We start from the raw sequence: 24,519 nt of genomic DNA, 5'->3' as shown, positions 1-24,519 counted from the left end.
ACTTCAAGATCCCGGGCAAAGGCTTTCTCAGGCTTTGTACTTCTGCAGGAGCGGAAACCCGATCCTCAAAACCCAGGCAGGGGGACAAAGACAAACGGCTGACCTGAGGAGCTTCGGCCCCGGGATTCATGCCCTTGCAGCTGCCCGCAACAGCAGTGCCCAAGTTGCTCGGGTATGGTACCAGCTGGGGGAAAGGGAAAGAGTGAGATTGTTATTTTCCCCAAGAATGCCACTACGAGAGAGAGAAAAAGTCTGATCCACAATCACCCCAGGAATTTCTGTGACTAGACAGGCTTGAACCAGGATCTCCCCAGGCACAGCCCAACACCCTGATGATTACAGCCTAACTGCTTACACCATAAGCACTAGGATTTTAGGACTGTAAGGTCTGTGAGGGCCTGAGTTAGCTTCCTTTATCCTTCTCACCCCCTTTTCCTTACATTGTATCTATTTAAGCCCCAGAACTGTCTTCTGGTTGTTATTCTGTAAACTCCTCTAGGATTTTTTTTCCCACCTGAAAATCAAGGCAGAAATGCTTGACGGCAATAACGTAAAACGTTACTCCTCCTAAATTTTCTCCCTACGTAAATTTTCATTTTGATCTGTTATCATCCCAGTCTTTGCCTACTCTTTTAATGGACAGCCATTCATCCTCTGTTCAGAAATGTTTATATGTGCTCAAACCATTTTAACACCATGAGACCCCGGAATAAGAACAGCCCCCCTAGGTCTTTCCTTTCTGTGAGGAACGAGAACGCCGCCTGCATTTCGTTTCCGTAAGACGACAAGAACGTCACCACAAAGGTAGATCTATATCCCCTTTTGCCATTCCTTCCTTTGACTACCTTCCCTAACTTGATGTCCTCCATGCCTTAGATAACAACTTTCAAGCCAGCCTCACTCATCGGCCAGAAGACTTGGTAAAAGTTGGAATCCAACTCCTCTGGAAGACATTGCAGTGGAGAGGATCAGATAACCATCCGAGTACAACGTATCAAACGTCTACGCCCCTAACTCAAGAAAGCCCCCTTTCCCCCCAAAAGATTCCCCATGCTCAACCCCATCAGCATCTAGAAAGCAGACACCTCCCACACCTCCTGTGCATCTCTGCAGACTAGTATGATGCAGTCAGGGGTCTTGCTTTCCCTTCCAAGCAGAGAACTGCAGCACTGCTGAAGGGGGCCCCCTCCTGAATGAACCAAGCCCCATGCTCCAGCCTGAGCTGGGGAGCAGCGGGGGCTTCACCCTGCAATTATGCAGGGCACCTGGGGCCCTTTGAACTTGTCCCGCCTGACAAGGAAAGGCCCCGTGCTGCCACGGAGGAGCGCAAGAGTCGGCTGCTTGATAAAGGCAAGGATTCCCCGAAGAGATAGCCTGGGATTTACGTCACGATTGTGGCTTGCGCTGCACTGGAGCTCACCTAGGGGCGAAGGGGAGTACGGCCTCGAGGAGCCTGTGGACAGTCTCCGCCCCACCGTCTGGGCAGTGTCGGCTGGCACAGGAGAGGAGGAGCCTGTCTTTGGGAAGCCCAAGGGGCTGGTGTTTGACCGCCTCACCACTGCAGATCTGAAAGCAGAAGAGGAAGGGCCTGATACAGCTTCAGAGAAGAAAGCGAGAAAAACCAGCCAACCCACCCAGCAGGTTACTCAGCGGAAAGTTCTTTTTCAATAGGAGAGCGTATCTGTAGCTCAGGGTTTAACTGTGCAGTCCTTGGGGCTGAGCTTGGCTGTTGGCTTGCAGACGTTTCACGGCCCGACTAGGGAACATCGTCAGTGCGGGTGAGGGTGGGCTTTGCTCCCTGTTTGTATACAGCAGCTCGCCCTGCCAGGGTTGGTGGGGGGTGGTTTTCTCCTGAATCTCACACCACGTGGGCAACCATACTTTCAACTGGGAAACTGAGCATCCTAGACCGAGCCAAATCCAAAAATGCGAGGGAATTCCTGAAAGCTTGGCATTCAGACAAATTAGCTATCAATAGACAAACAGAAATAAACCATATTTACAGACCAGCCAAAGGAGACAATAAACAAGCTAAGATGGAAACAAGAAGACCTGCTGAAGACATCCTCTTCAGCAGCCAACCCAGGGATTAACACCAGACAATCAAGCCAAACACAATGCCCCAATCAAGGAGCCGCCAAGGAGAAGACCACACCCCCACCAACACCGGCAGGGCAAGCTGCTGTGTACAAACAGGGAGCACACCCCACCCTCATCTGCACTGATGATGTTACCTAGTCAGGTACTGAAACGTCTGCAAGCAAGCAATCCATTTCAGAGAGCGCCAAGGATTCCAGTTTTATTTATTTACTTGATTGATATGATCGCCCATTTTGCATTGTGCAACGGGAGCACAATCCTGAGATGTTTAATATCCAATTTCAGGACCATTTCCTTATTTACAGCAGGTACATTTTGCCTTTATTCTGAGGTGGCGGCTTACACAGCAGTGTCTGCCCTTCAGAACAGCCACGCCCCCCTCCAGATTTTGCCGTCCTTTATGAGAGGACCGAAGACCTGGGTCTCCCCACAGGTACGGGGCCACGATGATACCCGAATCAGCTGCTAAGACCGAAGTTGTTAACCGGGTCTATTCACCCCCACACATGGGGCTGTTTTTCACTCTGTTTTTAATCCAGAGGTTTTGGGGAGTGGGTGGCCTTAGAGGCACAAAGAATAAATAAAACATGGCTGGTTTCCCCAATTCCATTCCCACCACAATCCTATGAGGTAGGCCAGGTGGAGAGAGTGACCAATGAGGCCTGTGATCACATGGGAGTTCGAACTCGTCTTACCCCAAAGCCACCCTCCCCTTGGAACATTTCCATCCAACGTGGCAAGGTTCTGGATCTGCCTACCCCGCTCCATTCGAGGAAAATTCTGTTCATACCATCAGTGGGGAAGAAGCGGAGGAACTCATTTTTGCTGGGGGAGCCACAAAATACCAGCTTGACGAGTGAGCCGGAGGGGACGGGATCAGCCTCAGACCCCGGGAGAAGGAAGGTCTTACCTTGGTGACCCGTGGGGGTTTGACCCTGGGCTGGTGGCTGAGGTCAGGTTCTGCTCAATGAGCTGGTAGTTCCGTAGCTGAGTGGGGACTGGGATGGGCACCGTTTCACTCCGGGGGGAGACTGAAGGCTGGCAATGCCTACAGGTGGGGGGCAAGGAGAGGCGCAATGAAGAGAGGCAGGCAAACCTTTGTGCCTTAAGGAGTGCCATGAAATCCTCTTCTCTGCAGGGGTAAACTTTCACGGCTGAGCGCCCGATGGCTCGGAAGCCTGAGAAACAGCATCAGGGAGACGAGAGGATGCCTGCTGCCAATGCACCGGGGAGGGATTGCTCGGGACGGAGGCCTGGGTGGAAAAATCAGCGGAGCAATATAGGCAGAGGCCGGCTGGGGGCGGGCTCCTCCTCTCTCTTTCCTCCCCCAGGCAGGGCCGATGCTCCCTGCCGCCCCACTCCCTTTGAACGTTTCAAAACAAAGCCTTTCCAGGAAGACCCACTAGGGAAGAAAGAACAGGAAGTTCAAAAGTTAGGAAGGCGGAGTTTGTTTATTCAAGGCTTAAAGTCAGGAGACTCGGGAAAGGGCTCAGGGGGAGAAAACAGATGACGCAACCGGTCCCTGGGTAGTCAACAAACCAGCTGAAGATTAGCACCTGAGCAGAGCCAGGGCACGCCCCTGCTTTAGGCACTGCTGGGGCAAATCCTGAGCAAGGGTGGCAGCCTCTTGAAGGCGGCTCGGCTGAGGAGGCCCGTCCTGTTCCCCCCCCCCCAAAACAGATACCTAAGCTTTCCCATAGCTGACCGGATGCCTTCCAGATGGTGTGCTTCCAACACGCATTTGGCCTTCTGGGAGCTGGGAGGCAGGGAAAGTCACTTTCAGCCCAGTGACCTACATTAGGGGAGCATATTCTGCGATTCTGGCCTGTGTACGGCATGCCCTGAGCTCTTTGGAGGAAGGCGGTGATAAAAATGTGGTAGACAGAGCAACTGAAGCGCAGAATTTTGCCAAGCAAAAAATGTGTGGCTATGCACCTACTATATTTCCCCCTTTCCAAACCTCCTTACGTGCCTCTGGATGAATAATCTGCCTATCTTGGAATGAGATCAACTGCGGCTTGGATGAAAGATGCTGGCTGGGGAATTCTGGGAGTTGAAGTCCACACATCTTAAAGCGGCCAAGTTTGAAAAAAACACTGGCATAAATGGACGGTGTTGACTTTTCTAAGACAGCTGGGGGAGCTTTGCCAACAACCAAAGTGTCAGGGGAGAATCTTCCCTTTGCCAGCTGAGAGGAGGAAGAGGGGCAACCATAAACACGGGCATTCGCAGCCCTGTCCAGCTTATTAAATTTGTGCAGAGCAGGTCGCCCTTCTGCAAAAGGTTAATAGCCTCTGCAGATCCAAATGACTAATGTTAGATGTGAGGTACAATAATTTATGCTTTTGCGTCTTTAAAAGAATGCTTACCAATCAAGGTCACACAGTGAGGAATTTAAGACCTTCAGCTCTGCCAACTGAAACTGCCCCCTTGACTTAAATTCTACCATCTTGCTTTGCACCAATTCAAACATCGCTCCAGAAGAGTGATTTTTAAGTAAGAAAGGAAAATAAAATCACGAGGAGTTCCATCCAGACTCCCCACATTGTATTTTAGCTCATGAGTTGAAATGGGAGTGGCCAGAAGGACTTAAACCCATCAAAGTGCTGCGTCTTTAACGGGATGGATCGGTCTTGTTTCCTGTCCCGGCACTGAGACGACACAAACTGCCCCAAACACATCCTGTGCCCAGCCTGCTCCTTTTCCTCTCTTCCCCGGCAAATATAAAATATTGTTTTAGGTAATGGAGTCGGGAGAAGAAAAGAGGCAGACTTGGGAGCGAAGCTGAATGGTAGGGAGTGACTCAGCAGGCCGGTCTTTTTGTAAACAGAGAGGATGACCCCCGTATCCATTCTGTGAGAGCAATGAGATCCCAAGGCTGCCTGCCAGCAGGAAGGTGCTGAACGATGCCTAGCCTGAGTTGTAAGAGAGGACGAAGAAAGGGTAGAGAGGGCCAGGGCGACACACACCTGTTTGCTGAACCAGAAGGGTTATTACTGGAGTTGTTTGAGGAAGGCTTCTGAAAACCGCCAGCACTTCCTGAAACGGTTAACGGACTCTGTCTGTTAAAGGGGACACAGACAATTAAAGAAGAGGGCTGAAGGCTATTTCAGACTTCACCTAACTTTGGGGGGGGGGGGTCACAGAAAAACACCTCAAAACGCAACCCCCCCCGCAAAGACCATGCCATGCTCCCTGCAGCACTGATGTCACAGCCACAGAGCGAAACCACCGCGCACTTACCCTCCACACATCAGGAATTCGCTCGAGGCTCTCCGGCCCGCAGCTGCCAGGGGCAGGTCATCTGCAAAGGAGAGAGACGGATCGTGTGACAGGCCTACCCCGCCGAGCCTGTGATGGGGCCAGGGCGGCAAGAGCAGACACAAGCCAGACCCGCTAGCAGACCACACTACAGAAGCCCGTACTAGAAACACAGTAGGGGCTGTGTGTTCGTGCCCAGGCAGCATCCTTACCAATTCAACAATGGAAATGATTGCCCTGGGAGGCGGTGGCCTCTCCTTCACCAGAGGGGTTGCAACAGAAGCTGGTGGGTCACCTGTAGAGATGCTGCCAGGGATTCCTGCACTGGGCAGGGGATTACGGCTTGATTTCCCGTTTCTATGGCATGCAGTAAGTCTGGCTCCGCTTTCGAGAACCAGGTCCCTCTCATGCGTACATAGAAATACAGCCATTAATGCTTCGGGAAGTCTCTTTGGTGTAGTCCGTAATACCACTACTGGTTTCTAGGCGTGAGACGTAAATCGTAACCTGTGTGTGTTTGTAGCCAGGTGGCAGAAAGTCTCTAATCCACCATTGTTTAATGACAGCAGCAACAGTGTTCTTTGCTGTACCGAGAAATGACGACTGCCGGAAGATAAAATACTTAGGGACAAAAACCTGGGGTGGATTTGTTTCTGGAAAGGTAACTAAGGACTGTCAGAAGGGAGTGATGAATTCTCAGGTTGCTCTGCCGTGATCCCAAATCTCCTCTCAGATGGGAAACGCAGGCGGCTGCCTCTGAGAGGTAATTTTGCCAGGATTGTGGCAGAAGAGACATTCATTTTAAAATATTAAAATATTTTTGCCTGTTTAAGGGGCATTCCCTTTCCTCACTGCTATGTTCTCCTTGAAGTAACCCAAAACAAGGAAGCCGCACTGAAAAAGGCGGGGACTTCCACGTGCAGCATGAAATGGCATTTTAATGAGAGACTGACTGTAAACCGTTACAGACTTTTTTCTTGTAGAGCACTTTGAAGAAATGGAAGCCTCTGAAAAAAATGACTTCACTCAAAATGTACTGAACTTCACGTCAAAACATGGTTTTCATACAGGTAGTCCTTGTTTAACGTCCACTCGTTCAGTGACTGTTCAGACTTATGATGGCACTGAAAAATCAGACTTATGACTGGTCCTCAAAGTTCTGGCTGTTGCTGTGCTCCTGCAGTCCCATGGACAAAATTCAGGACTGCCCACGTTTACAACCACTCCCCCTGCAGACCCCTGCCATCTTTGCCTGCCTCCCCTTCACTGGGCTCACCATTGCAGCCACGTGTGGGGGAGGTGCCAAGGAAACATCCCGCAGGCTGGCAGGTGAGAGCTGTGGAGGGGGGGTCCATGGGGGGCACTAAAGGGCAGGTGTCGCGCTGTGTGCCACTACCAGTTGGCAAAAAAAAAAAAAAAAAAAAAAAAAAAGGCCTTGGCTGTGCTGGCGCGAAAGAAGGCCCCGGCCAGTGGTGTGTGGTGCAGCAGTGGGCAGGGCCGGGCAGTGATGGGCAGGTGGGGTGCCAAAAGGGCAGAGATGGGGGAAGGATGGGGGGGAATTGGAGGCAGTCCCTTACCTTCTTCCAAGAATGGCTTGGATCTGGGTGGGTCCTCACCCAACAACCATGTGGGATTCGCTCAATGACAGCAACTGGGACTGCTGGAACTGACACTGCTAAGCGGGGCGGCCATGTGGCATTTCACTTAACGACGGTGTTGCTTAGCAATGGAGTTGTCAGTCCCAACTGGCGTTGTTAAGTGAGGACTACCTGTATAACCGTCGGAGCTTTTTTCTTTTCCCACTGTCTGCAATAAAGCAATTAAGGCCACACCTAGCCTTGATCTAAACATTCTTCCCAACTACAATTCTACACACGTCTACTGCTTTGGTATTAAAAAAAGTGTTGATCTTTGTAGGCCTCCTTCTCTACAAGAGCTTAGAAAAGGAAAGGGAGAAAGTGGCTAAGAAGGCAAGGAATTCAAAAAGGAATGTCTTCCTCTTTATTAGTCCTTCTCTCAGGAACAGAACAAAACATGTTTTCGATTCCGTTTAATTCGAGATAACTGTGCAAACACAGGTGCCCCGACAAACGGGAAAAAGATAAAAAAACTTGGGTGTAAAACTTCTCAAGTCCGCTACTGGTCTCATACCAAGATTTGCTCCCACCCTAATTTTGCGCCTACGACATAAGGTTAGTCACTGCCCTGACTGCAAAAAACCAGGAAGGTTTGCACGAGTAAAGAACAGCAGGGAGCAGCATTTCCTGCCCTCTACAAACAAAACCTGCTACAAAACACCCCGCCCAACAGTCACACACTCCACGGCAGAAGACCGTCGAAGGGTCAGCAAAGAGAAACCAAGAACCGGGGAGCAGCGGACGGCCCTACTCAGTGGGAACCTTACATGACTGGTCGGAAGAGATGTTGTGTGGAACCAGGACAAAGTCATCTGTGTCACAGGAGGAATTCTTGCTACTGGTACTGGCAGAATCTTTGGACACCTGAAGGTAATTCGGAGGCCCCAAGGGAGGGGAAGAGAGGTTGTCTTCCTGGGCGTGCTGCGTATCTGGAAGGGACTGGACCAAAGGCGAAGAGTCAGAGGCAGCAGATCCGCAAAGGCGGGGCGGGGGAACTTCCACCTATTCATCCCTCTGCAGGTTCTGAAGACGGCACATACCGCCCTGCCCATCGTGACCTCTATCAGACGTGGGAATTGTCCTTTTTGGTATCGTGCAAATGCTGGCTCAAGCCAGAAAAGGACGTACGACCTACTTTTATGGCCACTGTGCTCCGTGTACACATTGCACGATCTAACAAAAATAAAGTCAGCGCCTCGGAATACATCTTCTTTCAAATCTTTGTGATTAACATTTTTTTTAAAATTACCCCCAATGGCAAAGCCCTGTTCTTCACCTCAGTGAAATTACTGCTCAGCTATATTTAAAAATAAAGTGTGTCTGTGCATGCTTCTTGTTCTAAAAGGGCAGCATACAAATTTAATAACAACGTAAAATGAATCAGTAAGAGCGTTTAGGAAACTGTTGAGCTGAATGGTAGGAAGGAAAAAAGCACAATCCTTCAGCCTCTCACTGTTAAGAGGTAATTCCTGATTCCTGCCAGCTCATAGCTCTTTTTTGTCCTCCAGGGTCACTTCAGTTTAGCTCTCAAAAGGCCAGAAAGAGGGGAAAAAGGAGGATTCACCTCCTACTACCTCATATTTTTAAATTACTCATTGGAGCTAGAAATGTCTTTGGAGGGAGAGGGAGAGGACTTTGAAAGTCTGAAAATAATTTTCATTAAGCAAAAAAGCAGTTTTACCGGGAAGCACATATTGGCCAATAAGAAGCTTGGGCAAGGTTGGACAAAAACTGCCAGTGTCTCTGGCTGTGATTCAGGGCCTCGTGCATCGCTTGTTACCTGGCCATCTGACCGGAGATGTCCCACAAGCAAAACACATCCTGTCACTGAGCAGTCACCCTTCCCCTCAAAGTTCTCAAAGGCTCCTGGGCCCAGTTCATTCAATACGGCCTGCTCTGGGTGCAGCACCTCAGGGAGGCCTTTCCCATCCCCTTAACTGGGGATGCTGAGCACGGAAACTGGGACCTTCTGGGTACAAGCAGCAGAACAGGACTTGAAGGACTGCAGGGGAGGGAGAGGCCCCGAGTAGAACCCCAACGATCTTGAGAACATTTACTGGGGTGGTAAGGAAAGGCCTAATAGTTTTCAGGGTCCAGCAGATGGGGAGGGGACACATTGTGCTACACAGAAAATGCCCATCCACCTGCCCTCCCCATACAGAGTCAATTTTCCAAATCAGAAATAGCAGAACTTACTGGGGGAGAAGCAAACCGGCAGGAGGGAGAGCTACCACAGGATCCACCAGAGACCGACCCAGTCGGCGCTGGAACAGGCACGGGACAAGCTGAATGGAGAATAAAGGTGGAAATGACACCAGGAACAGGTGGGTTCCAAAGAACTGACATTTTCAAAAGGACATTCACCACACTTGCAGGGAAACTGTGCAGGTGCACGCCTCCAGGATTTGAAAGCAGTGGGCTGCAGTCTAGACTGCACAAAAATCGAAGATGACAGCAATAAAGGTAGTCCTCGGTTAGTGACCACTCGTCTGGCGACTGTCCAAAGTTACGACAGCGTTGAATGAGTGGTGGTTACAACTGGTCCTCAAAGTTCTGGCCGTCCAGCACCCCTGCAGTCATGTGATCGCAGTCTGTGTGCTTGGCAACTGGCTCACACTTACGATGGTTGCAGTGTCCCGTGGTCACAAGATCGCCATCTGCAACCTCCCACGCTGGCTTCCCACAAGCGGAGTCAACGGGGAAGCCAGCAGGGAAGGTCGCAAGTTGCTCAGATAAGTCTCCCCCACCTGCGCACCCTCCCCCACCCGGCAGCAGCCACTTACTTGCCTTACAGCTCTAAAAACAGTCTATTTTCAGTCAATACAGAACAAAACAGACAAATCCACCAACAAGCCTGGTTTAGCCTCCCAGCCCAAATGCTGGAAGGAGCATGGAGGTCTTTCCTTTCATGCCCTGCGGAAGGTCCAAAGGGTCAGCAGAGAGGGACGTTTCTGCTTACACTTTTTGACGGTCGAAACTTGATCGAGGAAGGGGTGACTGAAGAAGGCTTCTGCAAGAGAAAAGAGCCACCACAAAACGTGTTCAGGTGTAGCCAGGAGAATTGGCTTCACAGTCAGCAGCCTGTCTGAACCCCACAGCCCCCTGGGGCTTAAATACCTTCCTACAAAGTTATCAGAGCCTTCCAAAGGCAGAGGCATTTGGAAAAGGAAACGCAGTCCATGGTTTTAAAGAGGGCATGCCCACCCCCCTGCCCTCACTCTGGGACCGGCCAGTCATCTTAAGGTATCTTTTGCCAAGCCTGAACCTCCTCCAGGTGCCTTGCAACGGCCCCTTCCCAGCTGGTGGGAGACGCTGTCCCAACGCACCCTGAGGGGACCAAGCTGGAGAAGGCTCTATTACACGAAGCGCCGACAGATCGGGGGGGAGGGGGGGTTAAGGCCAGCACCTTAAAATGGTTCCTGTGTATTTATGAATCTGAATCAGAACTTTCAACTGCCATCTTGGATGCTACTTTATATTTTATACTTATATTTATATATCTTGTTTTTATTGTATTTTAACCTTTTTTAGCTTTATTGTAAACTGCTCAGAGTCCCTCTTTTGGGGACTGACTGACTGTCTATCTGCTTCTGTGCTGCCCCAATTGCAAGACTGAGTTCACCTATGCAAAACCTTAAAACCCTACAAAAAACACAAAACCCAAACAGTAACACAAGGCAGTAACTTCTCCCCACCAAATTAAGAACCAAATACTCAGCAAAAAAAGACTCTTTTCGCTTCCCTTGTAAATGCCAACGAATGCCATTACTTCTCTGCCTGGATCTGACTGCAAAAGCATTCAACGCTTGGCAGTGGTTTCCTAACCCCCACTCCCCTTTCGACATGCCCGTTTCACCAAATTGGCCGAAAACTGAACGGGACAAAAGGGAACAGAGCCCCATCTGAAGAACCTGGTCCACCAAGGGAATGCTTCTTCAACCTACTGTGCTGCTTTCGTCCCTACAGGCACACAGTCACATGCCGGCTGTCCTTAATTTCAGCAAAAGCGAATCTGGGCAGATACAGATTTCTTGCCAAGCCTGGTTTCATCCACTGGAGAAGGGGATGCCTATCAACGCTCCTGTAAGGAATGCCTAAGACCGAATAAGAGACTCAGACTCTAAATCAAGTTTAAGCTCTGGCTTTTATTTAGAATAGGATGCACACCAGTAAAAAGCTGAGAGTGAGGGAAGCGCGCCAAAAGTTGAATTAAATAGTCTCGCGCCAAACAGCGCTCCACCCCCCCACTCCCCGGGTGTGCCCCACGAGTTCCACGGGGTGACAGGCCATCCAGACTTGATAGGTGAGAGGTCGTCCAGCCCCATTCGCCCCGGGCATCGCCCCGTTTATCTTCCTGCAAGGTAATGGTCCATTACCGGGCGATTAGACCTCGATATTCCTCAAAAGCCCGGATGCGCCCTTCCGAACCTCGCCCTGATCATTTCTTTGACAATGGTGTCAATGGTCGATTACCGGGCGATGAGACCTTGTTTGTTCAGTAGATCTCCCAACCCCATTACCTTCTTTTGTCCGGTTTATCGCCCGCACCTCTCCAGCCATTGACACGCATCCGCGCTTTGTCATGCGAGCCGTTACGATGTCGCAAACATCGCAATGGCCATCATGACATCTCCTCCCAGAGGGCTCCCTGCCCTTCTGAGTTGCTGAAGGTGGAAACAAATCAATAAAGAGGGCATCTGGGTTACAGTCGGAAACTGGCGGCCTTTTGCCTCATGTGTGCATGCTGGAGCTTTTTTCTATCGAACGATCCTAATATTTAAAAAAAAAAAAAAATTAAAAGCCCACAGCTTTTTTGATAGCTGTGGACAGATGTCAAGCAAGTGGGGAGAGCTGATAAAAGTGGCCTGATGAATTGTTATCAGTTTCACCAGGACTCTTAAGCCTGGGCAGAAACTCGTTTTAAAATAATAATAATAATAATAATAATAATAATAATAATAATAATAATAGTAGTAGTAGGTTTAAAGAATTCTGGGTCAAGTCCTGCACAGGCCACTCTCACATGTCTGCTGCTCTCAGAACTGTTACAAAGAACAAAGGCAGCTGTGTTGGTTCACGAGGGGGGGGGGCAAAAGCATCCAAAATCTACAGAGGATAATACTTTCGTTGGGGCCATCCAAAAGGACACACCCGCATGTGCATGTGCATGTGCATGTGCATGCTTTCTTGTTCTTATACTGGAAATAGGTGCAGCAGTTGGTGGCTGAAACACCTTCTCCCAAAGCTCTGCTCTCCAGCAAACCACCAGAACATTCACCTCTGACCTTCCAGGTGGGAAGACAGACTCTCTTTTATTGACGAAAGTTTCCTTGGAACCGCACGGGGAAACGGAGGGTGTGTGTGTCAAAGATCAAAGGGCGGATGTTCTCCACGCTGCCTCCCATAAACCTCCCCCTACAAAAAGGCTTTGTGTTTGCGTAGCTAATTGTTGATCAGGTCAGTGGGGATGATTAACAAAGCTTAAGCCAAGGTGTGTGCTCTCAGAGCAAACAGCAGCCAGCGTCAAGTGCACATCAGCCACCTGGGGCATTTGAAATCCCTGGATGAAAAGGCCGCTGATCAAGTGGACTGGACATCCTCGGTCAGAACACGGTGTTCTCCGGTCCAGACAGAACAGTCTGGATAACCAGAAAAATGCGGGATTGTTACCTGGGATGAGAACAGAATGTCCTGTGCGCTCAGCCTGCAGAACCAGAGGAACTATTGCTTTAAAGGACTCTAAATGTTTTCCATCTTACTGATTAACTTCCACTGGACCCTTGCCCCCGGCTCTCAAGATTGAGCAAGGTTCCCCCTTTGGCTCCCAAGTGTCGTCAGATTACTGCCTATTTTTGTAATTCCCACATCTTAGCCTTCCTCCCAACTATTTGAACATACAATCCTGAGGAGCTTTGTTTTACAGATGATTATCAAGGATGGGGGAGAGGGGAGAGGGGAGTGGGAGTTTTGTCGCTGTTGGTCAAAACCACCCAGCAAGAACACAGCTAAGCAGCTCACTCTCGACTTCCACGTGTCCATTTAATCAGATCGGAAAGGCACAGCCTGGTGCAGCGGCTCCTATTTTGGGGAAGCTTCTTCCAAGCAAGAGCGCTTAGAGCAAAATCTGTGGCCAAAGAGAATCCTTTTGCCAGCGCGCTAGGCAAAGAGAAGGGACCCCCAGTCACAACTTGAGGGCTTCAAGCGGAGGCTGGCCGATGGACTGTCAGAATTCTCTAGTGGATCCTGCACTAGGCAGGAGGTTGGGCTAGATGACTTCTAAGGTCCCTTCCAGCTTTATCCTTCTGAGACCGCAACATTCCAGAGTCTTTTGTACTGACGCGTGAACGGCCTCATCCTCAGCAATCTGACAGAGGGAACAAAAGCCTCTTTTCACACTGTTTCCCCATGACAGAACATTTGGACCACAACTGACCCAGTTCAATATTCATTTTGAATCCAGAATGCCTTGCCCATCACAAACAATGTCCCGGCTGGAAAACTTGTTAAGACAGGGAATCAGAAAGGAAAGCACGCTTCTTCAAGAAAGCAATGAACTTCCAACAGAAAAATTAAAACGCATGCCGGAATGGCTAAACCCTTTTCGTTGCACTCCTGAACCCAAGAGGCCACTGCCCCAATGGCAAAGCAGCAGGATGACAGGAGAGCAGAGAGCTTTCCTGACGCAAGGCCGCCACATCTTCTTTCCCCAGCCCAACAGCAAAACCCCCGCAGCCACATGGAAAGCCTTTAATCCAGGGTTTCTCAACCAGGGTTCCGTGGCACCCTCGGGCTCTACAAGGGGTTGCTAAGGGTTCCCTGGGAGATCACAATTTATTTAAAAGTTTATTTCGAATTTGGGCAGCTTCACATGGAAGAGGCAAGTTTCATTCTTCATTTTTAGTTTAAGAACACTGTTAATGCATCTAGACAGGCCTGCCCGTGAAACGAATGGAATAACTTTGCAACTTCTGGCCTATATTTGAGCCTGGATATGCAGGGGCTCCCTGAGGCCTGGGAAATATTTCAAGGGTTCCTCCAGGGTCAAAAGGTTGAGAAAGGCAGCTTTAATCGATGCACGCCGAAACCATTTTTCTTGAGTTACGGGAGCCGTACGGGAGTGGAGGGCAAATGTTCAGGAGGAATATTAACGTTCCTTTTTAGACCAGACTCTGTATCTGATTCATTTAATGAAAATTTGGTCACCTATATATGTACAAATTGTTTTACTGTTTTACGATTGTTGTATTGTTATTGGTTTTATTGCCGCAGTGAGTCACCCAGAGTTGTTTAAGACGGGCAACCATATAAATCGCACAAAGAAAGAAAGAAATGCTTTAAAGAGATCCAAGAACAAATGCAGAGTCTAAATGTAATTCTCTTTCTCTTCCTTCCCCACCCTTTTTTCTTCTTTTTTGGCTTCATGTCTTTCAGGGAATTTGTTTTCAACAAGGGAACAAAGCTTAGTAAATTCCAGGCAAACTGAAATATGCGTGAAGAGAAAAACAAACCTATTATTCCCTGCAGGCCGTTAAGTAAAATCGGAGCAACTGTTTTCCTTCTCGCTCTCTTCCCCTTCTCCTCAGCATCAGCTGATCACTGACTGATCAAAACTTGAGTTGGCAGAACAAGAATTTCGTCAGAAACTTTCCCAGACAACAATCGCAGCAGCCAAGAAAGACGTTAGACGCAAGAGCTATAAATAGCGTGGCAAGCTATTTTCAGAGCTGGTCTTGTTCTAGCTTTTTTTTGGTATTATTATTAATCATTAACACAATGGGTCCGACTTACAGGTTGCATACAGCTTGTTCCTGCTTTAAATGTTATTTAAAACAAAAAACAAAACCTTGGACACAGCTCTATTTCTAAGAAATCCAGGATTATCTAAGCATCTTGCACTGTTTACCACGTATCGTTCCTAACAGGAAGTGCTCCATCAACCATCACTGGGCACTGACCCAACAGCTGAGCCGAAGTGACAAACCCAGGAGGGAAATTGCCCACTCTGCGGTATTGGCATTCTGATGCCAGCTGCTGTCAATTAGAGCCCTTGTGGACTGGAAGATGAAATAAAATGAGATGCCACCAGGAAATCAATCCAGACTTAATAAATGGATTAAAAAAGCCTAGCCCAGATATTCAGGCCCAAACAACAGGCCTGAAGCCACTGAGAAAGGACCTGCTATCTGACTTGTTTTCAGAACTGTTCTGTGGATTTTTGGGGGGGCGGGGGGGTGATGAAGGGACCAAATCCACCACTAGGTTCTCTCTACTTCTGGGTTTCTTAAGAGCGTCACATTCTGTTTCAGACAGAGCCTTTTGAAAGCTGGGATCTATTTTTAAAATCCCAGCTGCTACCGGATAACCATTTTCAGGGTTCTGAGCTGGCACTGGGCGAGGTGGCTTGTGGAAGGCTTATGCTACAAGCTGGCCTTCCACTTTCCTTTCGCCCACTGTCCTACCTGGGAGGCAGCTGTCGGAAAGAGTCCCTTTTTGTGTTATGTATGGGGTAGGCAGAAGGTGCTGTGGACCACCAGCCAAGGCTCGGGATGCAAAGTCCCTGCAGGGCTTTGGATCCGATCCCAGAAAGGCCCTTCAAAGCCTGAACGCAGCCATCTGTCTGGCAAGTCCTTAAAGCAGCCGAGCTGCTTCCAAGGGCAGCCTTGCATGAACCAGGGAAGAGACACAGTTGCTTTCAGAGGTTGCAGACAGGGGCTACTTTGGGGCAAACCCCACTCCCTTCTAGCACTGAAGATGTTGCCTTGTCGGGCAATGAAACATCTGCAAGAAACCCACCAAGCTCAGAAAGCAGCAAGGACTCCACAGTTCAACCCTGAGCTACAGATAGTCTCTTCGGGGCGCTAAATTTGCCTCCCACAACTGCACACTCAGAAGCATTTCCTTTGAACGGATTCTGAAGCACTGCATGACCCTACGGATTCAGCAACCTCTTTTCTCCCAGAATGCCTTTAGGCTCTGAGAAGTCACTAGGCCCTTGGCTGGTAATTGACTATCTGCCCAGTCTGACCATCCTAGGGAAAATGTAAGAAGGCACAAAGAGGTAAGGCAAAGTAATGCTACACTTGAGCGTCAGCACACTTGATGGGCTTTCTCCATCACACCAGCCTTGTCCACTTAATCTAAATATGCACAAGACAACTTCACAATGTTGGACAGGGGAGATCCAGGTCCACGTCCACCTTTAGGAGCAGAATCTCCCTGAGTGACTTTGGGCCAGCCCATCTCAGCCCCAGCCTACCTCACAAGATTCCTGTTTGGGGAAAATGCGAGAAGGGATGGCTGCAAAGAGAGCTGTGAGCTCCTGAAGGGAAGGCAGGATATAATTCTGACAAATAAAGCAGGAAATGGTGCCTCAGAGATGGCCCATTTCACACTGCTAGGCTGCTCAATTTTACCAAGTTATTACCTTTCCTGGAAACAACAAAACATCTACAACAACCAGCCTGGGCTTCTACAGTTTTGAACCAGTCCTGTAAAATCACTGCCCTGCTCATTTGAATGGAACGCTACTCAGACGCCCCCAGATCAGTTTGCTTCCGTATCGGAAAGCAAAAGGAAGGTGGAGCTTTACAGGGAAGACTAAGCTAGATCTTTACTCACCAAAGTCCATTCGGTCTTTCTGGTTTCTCTGAAGCAAGCTCAAAAGCAAATCAGACAAGTAAGCTGACGTTTCCCTGGGGATACTAGAAGCAAAGCAAAGAAAAAGCCGGAGATTTATGATGGTGGCTTCTCCCCAGTTTGGAGCCATCTAGATGGGCTGGAATACAATGCCCCCCCTCTGCTACCTGGGGCAAGGCTAGGACAGACAAATGCACTGGAATTAGCTGCTACGATTTAGTGGAGGTAAACCTTACCTAGGGATGAGGTTTCTGTTCTTCTCGTAAAACATTCTCAGATCCTGAGGACTATTTGCCTGCAAAAATGGGATTGGCCAAAAGTTAACTGAAGGCGATTTAGGCTGGGTTCACACAATGCTCAAAACCAAATGGCGGTTGCTTGGTTCTGACATTGTGCAACAACTCAGGATCACCTTAGTGCAGTGTTCCTCAACCTTGGCAACTTTAAGAGGTGTGGACTTCAACTCCCAGAATTCCCCAGCCAGCAAAGCTGGGAGTTTCTGGGAGTTGAAGTCCACACCTCTTAAAGTTGCCAAGGTTGAGGAACACTGCACTAACGTGATGGGCAAACCCAACCACAGTACCTGTTTTAGAACGTAAAAACTGGTTAATAAGGACGATTAGCAGTGCCCTGGTACCAATGCAGCAGCAAATTACAGTCCGTGTCAGGGAAGAAAAGAACAAATCACTCCAAAGAGATAGAAAAGTAGATAGCCCCAAGGTTAGCCCTCCATTTCCTAACCCCTTTCAGCGCTCATTTTCAAGATTTACTTGAGCCTGCAAAGATGCAGCAAGGATTTACTCACGAAACACCCTCTTTGGGATGATGGGGATTGATTTTCAACGAGACTACTCTTAAGAGCGTTCCTGTGCTCCGCCCCTACCTGAAAGGGTGGCTTTCCAACCAGACACTGGTAGATAACCGTCCCTATACTCCACAGGTCGGCTTTAGCGTCATAGTGCTGTGACATGATCACTTCGGGTGCCTGGAAAACAAAAAGAAGATTGAGGGGCAGGGGAGTGGTGGCAGCTGTGCGAGAGACGAGCACTCAGGAAACTGTGCAAGCTACTGTGTGGCAGGGAGACTGGTCTCCACACAGTAGTAACCTTGAGCTATGGCACGCCTTTTGTCCACTTTAATTTTAGCCCCACAACGGGAAAAAAATGTTTTTCTTGCTTTTTAGCCATGGGGTTTGGCACTAGAGAATGGACCCAGGCGTGTATTGTACTGGGTACGATTCAAGGTGCTGGTTGCCGTGTTTGAAGCCCTCCATGGCTCTGGGCCTGGAAAACTATGAGACCACCCTTCTCTGCACTGAATATGCCCATCCTGTGAATCAGGAGGAGAGGGCTTGCTGAAGATCCCTTCCTTGGAGGAATGCCACCCACGGGGTGAGCCTTCTCAGATTGCTCCCCCTTTGATGGGATGGCTTAACGCCAGATATCCAGTCCTGCTCCATATATAGGACTCCTGAAGAGTTGTCAAAACTTGACTCTTTAGTGATGAATTTGGGGATGTGGAGGTTGGCCTATTCCTGGGAGTAGCCGTGTCACAGTATGCTGGCAGGTATTTTATGCACTAGATGTTTTTAATCCTATGTTTTGGTGCTCTGGATGCTAATTAAAAGTTAGCAGCTGGGAAGACATATACACTTAGTTCCCCCCCCCTCCTCTTAGCAAAAGTGAAATCACAGTGCCATCTCCAACCGTCCCAAGTCCTCCTGACCACATCTGTTAAACCTCAGCCTAACAGGAACTCCTGAAGAGCAGGATGTGTCTGTGATTATTTATTTTATTTATTGATTTTCTATCCCCCCCCTTTATAATATAAAGGCAGTGAACATACCTCATACTCCTTCCTCCTCCTATTTTCCCCACAACAACCACCCTGTGAGGTGGGTTGGGCTGAGAGAGAGGGACCAGCCCAAGGTCACCCAGCTGGCTTTCGTGCCTAAGGCGGGACTAGAACTCTCATACCACGCCTGATTGGCTCTTGGGCTGAGCGCGCATGACTGGCCCAAGGTCACCCAGCCAGCTTTCATGCCTGAGGCAGGACTAGAACTCAGACCAAGCCAATCAGATTAGGAGAAGGAGGCATTCAACCATCAATAACCACCCCAATAAGCTTTTGGAAAAAACATGAAAACTCTCTGAAAAGAGATTGTTAAGTAGCCGAAGCAGCAGCAATGACATAAATGCAGCCAATGAAAAAGAGAGAGCTAAGGGCCTGAATTTTGAACCCCTAAGCTCAAGTCTCCTCTCTGCTATGAGATCTCTAGCTGGCTTTTCATTAAGCCACTGGCTCTCGTCCTCAGTTCTTTCTGCATGATACAGGAGTGGGTGAAAATTGTCAATGACACACGCACAGCTGAAACTGCTCTGACCGAAAATCCTAGCTGCAAAGCCCTACCACAGCAGAAGAAAACCAAGGAGGCTTCACTCACCATATACATTGGGGAGCCGCAGAGGGTGGCCGCCATCATGTTGCTTTGGAGATAACGGGCAAATCCAAAGTCAGCTGCTTAAAGAAAAACAGATGCTGCTGAGCTCTCAACTGCTGAGGAGAGGACGACGTAGGCAGGCATAACGCAGACCAACCTTTCCCAACCTGGAACCTCCAGAGGTCTGTGGCTTTGACTCCCACATCTCCCAGCCAGTCAGGAAATGACATTTGGTAGGGTGGGAGCGCATGCCACAATGCCAGGGCCTCCTCACCTAGTAACGCTTTCCCAGACTGGATATAGGATTGACTGAAGCAGATCAATGAACACAAGCAAAAGTCTGCCTTGTTCAAATCTGCTTTGGGAACGAAAAGTTATTTCTGACGGTTGGGGAGTTTCATGCACTGCACCCACTGTGGGCTGCAGTCGATCACAGCTAACCTCTAGCCCTTGGCATTTTGAGGAATATATCAAATGAAAGTGCCACTGCGTGCAGAGGGCAAAAACACCACCAACATGGCTCCGGCGAAGCAAGAGATGCCATTTTCCAGCTCGCTGTGGCTCCTCAAAGTAACCTTTGAGGACGGGCCCCTCATTCCACAGAGTCCACACCGGGGCATCAGCGCTGACTTGCCTATCTTGACGCGTATGCCACTGACGCTCGACTTCCTGCGACTGGCGTATGACAGCAGGATGTTCTGCGGCTTCAGGTCCCTGTGAATGATGCCTTTGCCGTGGAGGACACGCATGGCAGCCGCAATCTGCTGCAGGAACACGCGGATGGTATCCTCGCTGAGTGTTCCTTTTGCTGAGAGAGGGTGAGGAGGTGGGGTAAAATTATTTGTTTAATGCCTTCTGCATTTCAAAACCTTCATAAATGATGGTGGAACTGTTATGTGTAAGTTTGGATCAGCCCCTCTCAATACAAACACAATTTCAAAGGATTCCACTCTTCCTGGATTATCCTCGGTTCCCTTTTACAATATACTTCTCATCCTCAAATGAAAAATCCAGGAAGAATATAATCATACTGGGTAACCTCATCAATATGGAGAACTGGGGTTGGTTTGTTGGCAAATTCAGGAAGACCATTAAGTACAAATGCTATGAAGCATTAACATTTGTCTGAAAAAGGTGCCCCTCCCACGCAAGAAGCTTTATGAACACGCCTTAAAAGTTGCACCTTATCTGGCAGCCGCAGCCAGAGACGTCCAGACTTAGAATGATGCAGGCATGTCTGGCTGACATGCTGGACTTTGACTTCCATATCCAATAATAGCAGGGGACAAGGAAAACGGGAGCCATAACCTGCGTGTCTGAAGGGCAACAGACTGTACAGAACAACACAAATAGTGAGGTGCTTTGCACCTATGTGGCCAGTGGCATGGAGAAATACCTTATGCTAGCACCTGCCTTGAGCTTTTAAAAAGCCCAGTTGCATTAGGCCAGAATTTTGTAGCTCAACATTCTGCTTCTCAGCGTGGCCAATCTAATGCCCCAGGCAGGAGTCTTCTCACATTTGCTGACACCCAGCACAGAGAAGAGGGCCATGCTGGGTTCTGAAGGGCACAAAACATCACTCAAACTTTCCCACAGCAGCTGTGCAATGATGCTCAAAGTCCAAAAATAGCCACCCTGAACTTTACAGCTCACTAGGCCCTGAAGGTATTTCTCCTCAGCCTCAAAATCCCCTGGAGGAAAAATGCTCTCTTTCAAAAAGTGTGATCCGCCTGCTGCAGGGAACGTAGGAAATGTCTAGAACCAGGCCTCGGGAAATCAAAATAAGGGCAACCATCTCCCAGGCCCAACTGTAAAACCAAGGATGACGTTTTACGTCCTGTTCCAGCCACGCTGATGTAGCTCCCTTTACAAATTTATTTAAAGAAAGCGTGGACTGCATGCACGCTTAGCTTCATCCCTTCCGGTAGTCTGGGAAAAGCTCGCTAAAAAGATCAACAGCACTATACCCCTTCCCTACTCTCTGCTAGCATCCAGCAAGAAAAGGACATCAAAGGGGGCAGTGATGGCACCTGAACATTACAGGGCTGCCAATAAAGAGGAAGAGCTGTTACCTTGCAAGTAATCTGCTAGGTCTCCACCATTGCAATACTGTGAAAGAGAAGGAGGGAGGGAGGGAGGGCTCGCATCAGATTGGCTGAAGGTTGCAAGCTTAGCCTATTTACCCGAAAAGCTGACGGCACAAAATCTACAACCCCTAGTTCAGAGGTCAAGAACACCCACAGCACAGACTTCTGGTCTAGAGATCCCTCTCTTGGTTTCATTTTTAGAGTGTACTTCGGGGGGGGGGGAATCTTCTGCTTGTTATTGGCACTGCCCACTAAATCAGCTTGTAACCTTAGGTGTGAACCATGGTTCAGAGTTATAACCATGATTAGCGAATATCACCACAGACGTAACACGGCGGAATTGACCACACTCTGGAAATTAAAACGACAACAGGAAGCCTGGGTGTAAGGAGGTGACAGAGAGGACACGCAAGGCTGCTTCTCTAGTCAACTCAGTGTTGCATCTGCACGAGGCCCACATATTTGACGGCTGAACGATCCAGGGAAAAATATAAGCATTTGCCAATTGAAACGCTGCATACGTTTCTGTAAAATTATTCACGCAACTGCAGATACAATGTTTAGAGAATTACAAATACGCTGATGCTTTTATTTAATGGAACTTACTAAGGACTGGATATTTAATAGCACACAGAAAAAAGCAGCCCAGCTTTTAGTTGCCAGGGACAGTCAATAGTGTGTCAAAGTAACATTAATTGTGCTGTGGAGCAGGAGATCCACCTGGGCCACAGACAAATCCTGTATTTATCACTTGCCATATTAGGATTTGGTGGGACTTAAAAAGAGTTCCTCATCGTAAAGGAGAAAAAAATTAGAGAAAGAAAATCAGGGGAAACAAGCAACATGAAAAGAAGATACAGGATTTGTTTCAGGCGTGGATACTAGCTAGTTGGTTCAAGCCCCTTGATGAGGTCTTCTAAGCCTGAAATAACGGCTAAGAGATAGTGGAAATAATCCTGGAAAAGTATCTATGACCTCCTGCCCGTTTTTTTTAACCAACTAGCTAGTACCCACACCTGAAACAAACCCAATGCCTTCTGTTTGCCTGGTGCATCTGAAAGCATGCAATCTTTCAAGCTTTGCCGCTGTACTGCACCAGCTCAACTGCTTGGCACTGATGACTATGAAGGGCTGAGGACAAGCTTAAAGAGAACAATCCTCTCCAAGCACTGACATTTACCAAGGCTGGTGGCTATCACACGCGCAGACTTTTGAAAAAGGAACAGCACAGTGAAAACCTGATTTTCTTTCCTGTGTTATACAACCTCTGAAGTTTCTTTCTTAGCCACTGCTAGTTGCACCTCCACCCCATATTTCCTTCTCTCTAAATTCCGGCACGACAGTGTCCCCCTCCCCTCAATTCACAGACACACATTTCGTAGTCTGTTCTATATTCTGCATGGCACTATGTGGGTGAAGGAAAAAGAGAACGGCTTTTAATAACAACTTTTGTGACTAGAGAGCATCAAATGTCAAGGCAAGTGTCCTACAGCATAGATCACCTAACACTATGCACTGGAGTTCAAAACCTGTGGATCAAAATTATTTTGGGGTGAATTTTCAATGGTACTGTACCATATCTACTATCTTTAGGACAGTTCAGGAGAAACCACAGATGGTTTGGGGGCGGCCAGGGGGAACTTCAGGATGGCAGGGGGGGAAAAAAACCCTCAAATTTAGTCACAAAGACATCCAAACCATAAATACACACCTCCATTACTAGAAAGACAGAGTTGGGCATTTCCTGAAAGAAAAAGAGAAATGTCTCATTAAAGAAGAACAGTGGAAGCTTTCTTAGAATAAATAATTCCTTTCCACCCACCTGCCATTGATCTATACTGGAGACGTTTATGGCACAATCACATATAAGGCAGAAAGTTATAGTTTTGAGGTACCAGTTTTAATTTTGAAACCGACATGCTACTCAGCTTTCAAATAAAATCAAGCTTAAAAAATACAAGGACAGACAGACATTGATTCAGGTTTTGCATTACAAACCATTAAAGGAACTTAATTACAATTTGACATACTATAATGTTACACCTGGCAGGACTGTGCAGCTCTTTGGATCTATGGTGCTTTGGAGTAACCGAGGGTGCAACTGTCTGCAACTCCTTAACCCGGGCGCATTTTTTTTCCTGGAACTGCGCTGCAACTGTAGTGGGCATCCGCACAATTCCAGGAAAGGACCCAGCGGCTTTACGAAGTCGCAGACAGGTGCTACACAAGAACCTACACCCACTCTGAAGCACCTTTTGGGCTTTGAATCCGAAGCCCTTTATGGCCCAGACGGAAGAAGACTCACCTAGCTTTGCGACGTAGCTCAGCTCATCTACAGCGGCAGACTTAAATGGCTGGCTGGGGTTTCCAGCGACTGCTGGTCCAACTCTAAGACCAAGCAGAGCTACTTCATCTGCCACAAGAGGCCTCCAACATGTTTCAAACTTTTCAGCTTAAACTTCTGCAGTGAAACTCATCTGTTCTTGCTGTACCTCAGCCTCTGTGTACAGGTAGTCCTCACTTAACAACCATCCATTTAGCGACAGTTCAGACTTATGATGGCGTTGGAAAAACGGACTTACGACCGGTCCTCACACTTACAACTCTTGCAGCATCCCCACGGTCATGTGATCAAGATCTGGGTGCTTGGCAACTGGTTAGCGTTTATGACTGTTGAAGCGTCCCGTGGTCACGTGATCGCCATTTTCAACCTTCCCGCCTGGCTTCTGGCAAGCAAAATCACCAGGGAACCGCACGACTCACTTAATGACCATGGGGTTCACTTAACGCCTGCAGCGATTTGCTTAATGGCCACCGCAAAAAAGGTCGTAAAATCAGGTCAGATTTGCTTAATGGCCACTTCGCCTAGCAACCGAAATTCCGGCCCCAATTGTAGTCATTAAGCAAGGACTATTTGTACTCCAAGGATAGTGATCCATCTAGAAATCAGTTTCCAGCATTACAACAGTAATCTTAATTAATTAAACAGCATTACAACAGTAGTCTTGCTTCCCACCTAAATGAACAGAGCTGACTGTATGTGCCATGGTTAGGACCATCAGAGTTACAAACAGAAGCCAATATAGACACGTGGCATGAAAAATAATGTTACGTTTGGAGTAGGGATCAAAACCCGCCTGGGCCTTGAGACATCAGGTGGCTTTCACAGAATTATCACCTCCCTTGCAGTTACTTATCCATAAAGAGTAAACAGGGGCCAAAACTGCCCTGGGAAACCTGCTAGGTCAGCCTTCAGCTCTCTGACCAGCAACAGGCTCCATCAGTAGTGACACAGCTCTTAACCTAGCTGGAAACCCTGGGGGTTGTATACATGGAAAAACACATCCTCTGTCACTGA

At 48.4% G+C, this 24,519-nt stretch overlaps 1 protein-coding gene across 4 annotated transcripts in view; it reads right to left on the bottom strand.

Annotated features, from left to right (window-relative positions):
* The window catches only part of ULK2 (unc-51 like autophagy activating kinase 2), a 77,177-nt gene that overhangs the window by 24,762 nt on the left and 27,896 nt on the right, over nucleotides 1-24,519 (bottom strand). The window contains exons 4-18 of one of the 4 annotated variants that reach the window (XM_063295731.1): nucleotides 22,873-22,905; nucleotides 21,147-21,183; nucleotides 19,709-19,882; nucleotides 19,078-19,151; nucleotides 17,518-17,619; nucleotides 16,871-16,929; nucleotides 16,617-16,699; nucleotides 9,958-10,008; nucleotides 9,195-9,283; nucleotides 7,766-7,937; nucleotides 5,344-5,404; nucleotides 5,070-5,162; nucleotides 3,011-3,148; nucleotides 1,421-1,566; nucleotides 104-184 (exon numbers count right to left, since the gene is read on the bottom strand). In XM_063295731.1, coding sequence (XP_063151801.1) covers nucleotides 104-184; nucleotides 1,421-1,566; nucleotides 3,011-3,148; nucleotides 5,070-5,162; nucleotides 5,344-5,404; nucleotides 7,766-7,937; nucleotides 9,195-9,283; nucleotides 9,958-10,008; nucleotides 16,617-16,699; nucleotides 16,871-16,929; nucleotides 17,518-17,619; nucleotides 19,078-19,151; nucleotides 19,709-19,882; nucleotides 21,147-21,183; nucleotides 22,873-22,905 — 1,393 coding nt within the window. The remainder of the gene's footprint in view (nucleotides 1-103; nucleotides 185-1,420; nucleotides 1,567-3,010; nucleotides 3,149-5,069; nucleotides 5,163-5,343; nucleotides 5,405-7,765; nucleotides 7,938-9,194; nucleotides 9,284-9,957; nucleotides 10,009-16,616; nucleotides 16,700-16,870; nucleotides 16,930-17,517; nucleotides 17,620-19,077; nucleotides 19,152-19,708; nucleotides 19,883-21,146; nucleotides 21,184-22,872; nucleotides 22,906-24,519) is intronic. The other 3 variants (XM_063295739.1, XM_063295748.1, XM_063295757.1) reach the window with 3 other exon arrangements.

This window comes from Candoia aspera, chromosome 1 (genome assembly GCF_035149785.1).
Source record: "Candoia aspera isolate rCanAsp1 chromosome 1, rCanAsp1.hap2, whole genome shotgun sequence".
Taxonomy (NCBI): Eukaryota; Metazoa; Chordata; class Lepidosauria; order Squamata; family Boidae; genus Candoia; species Candoia aspera.
The sequence above is the reverse complement of the archived record's forward strand: the minus strand, read 5'-3'. Positions and strand labels throughout refer to the sequence as shown.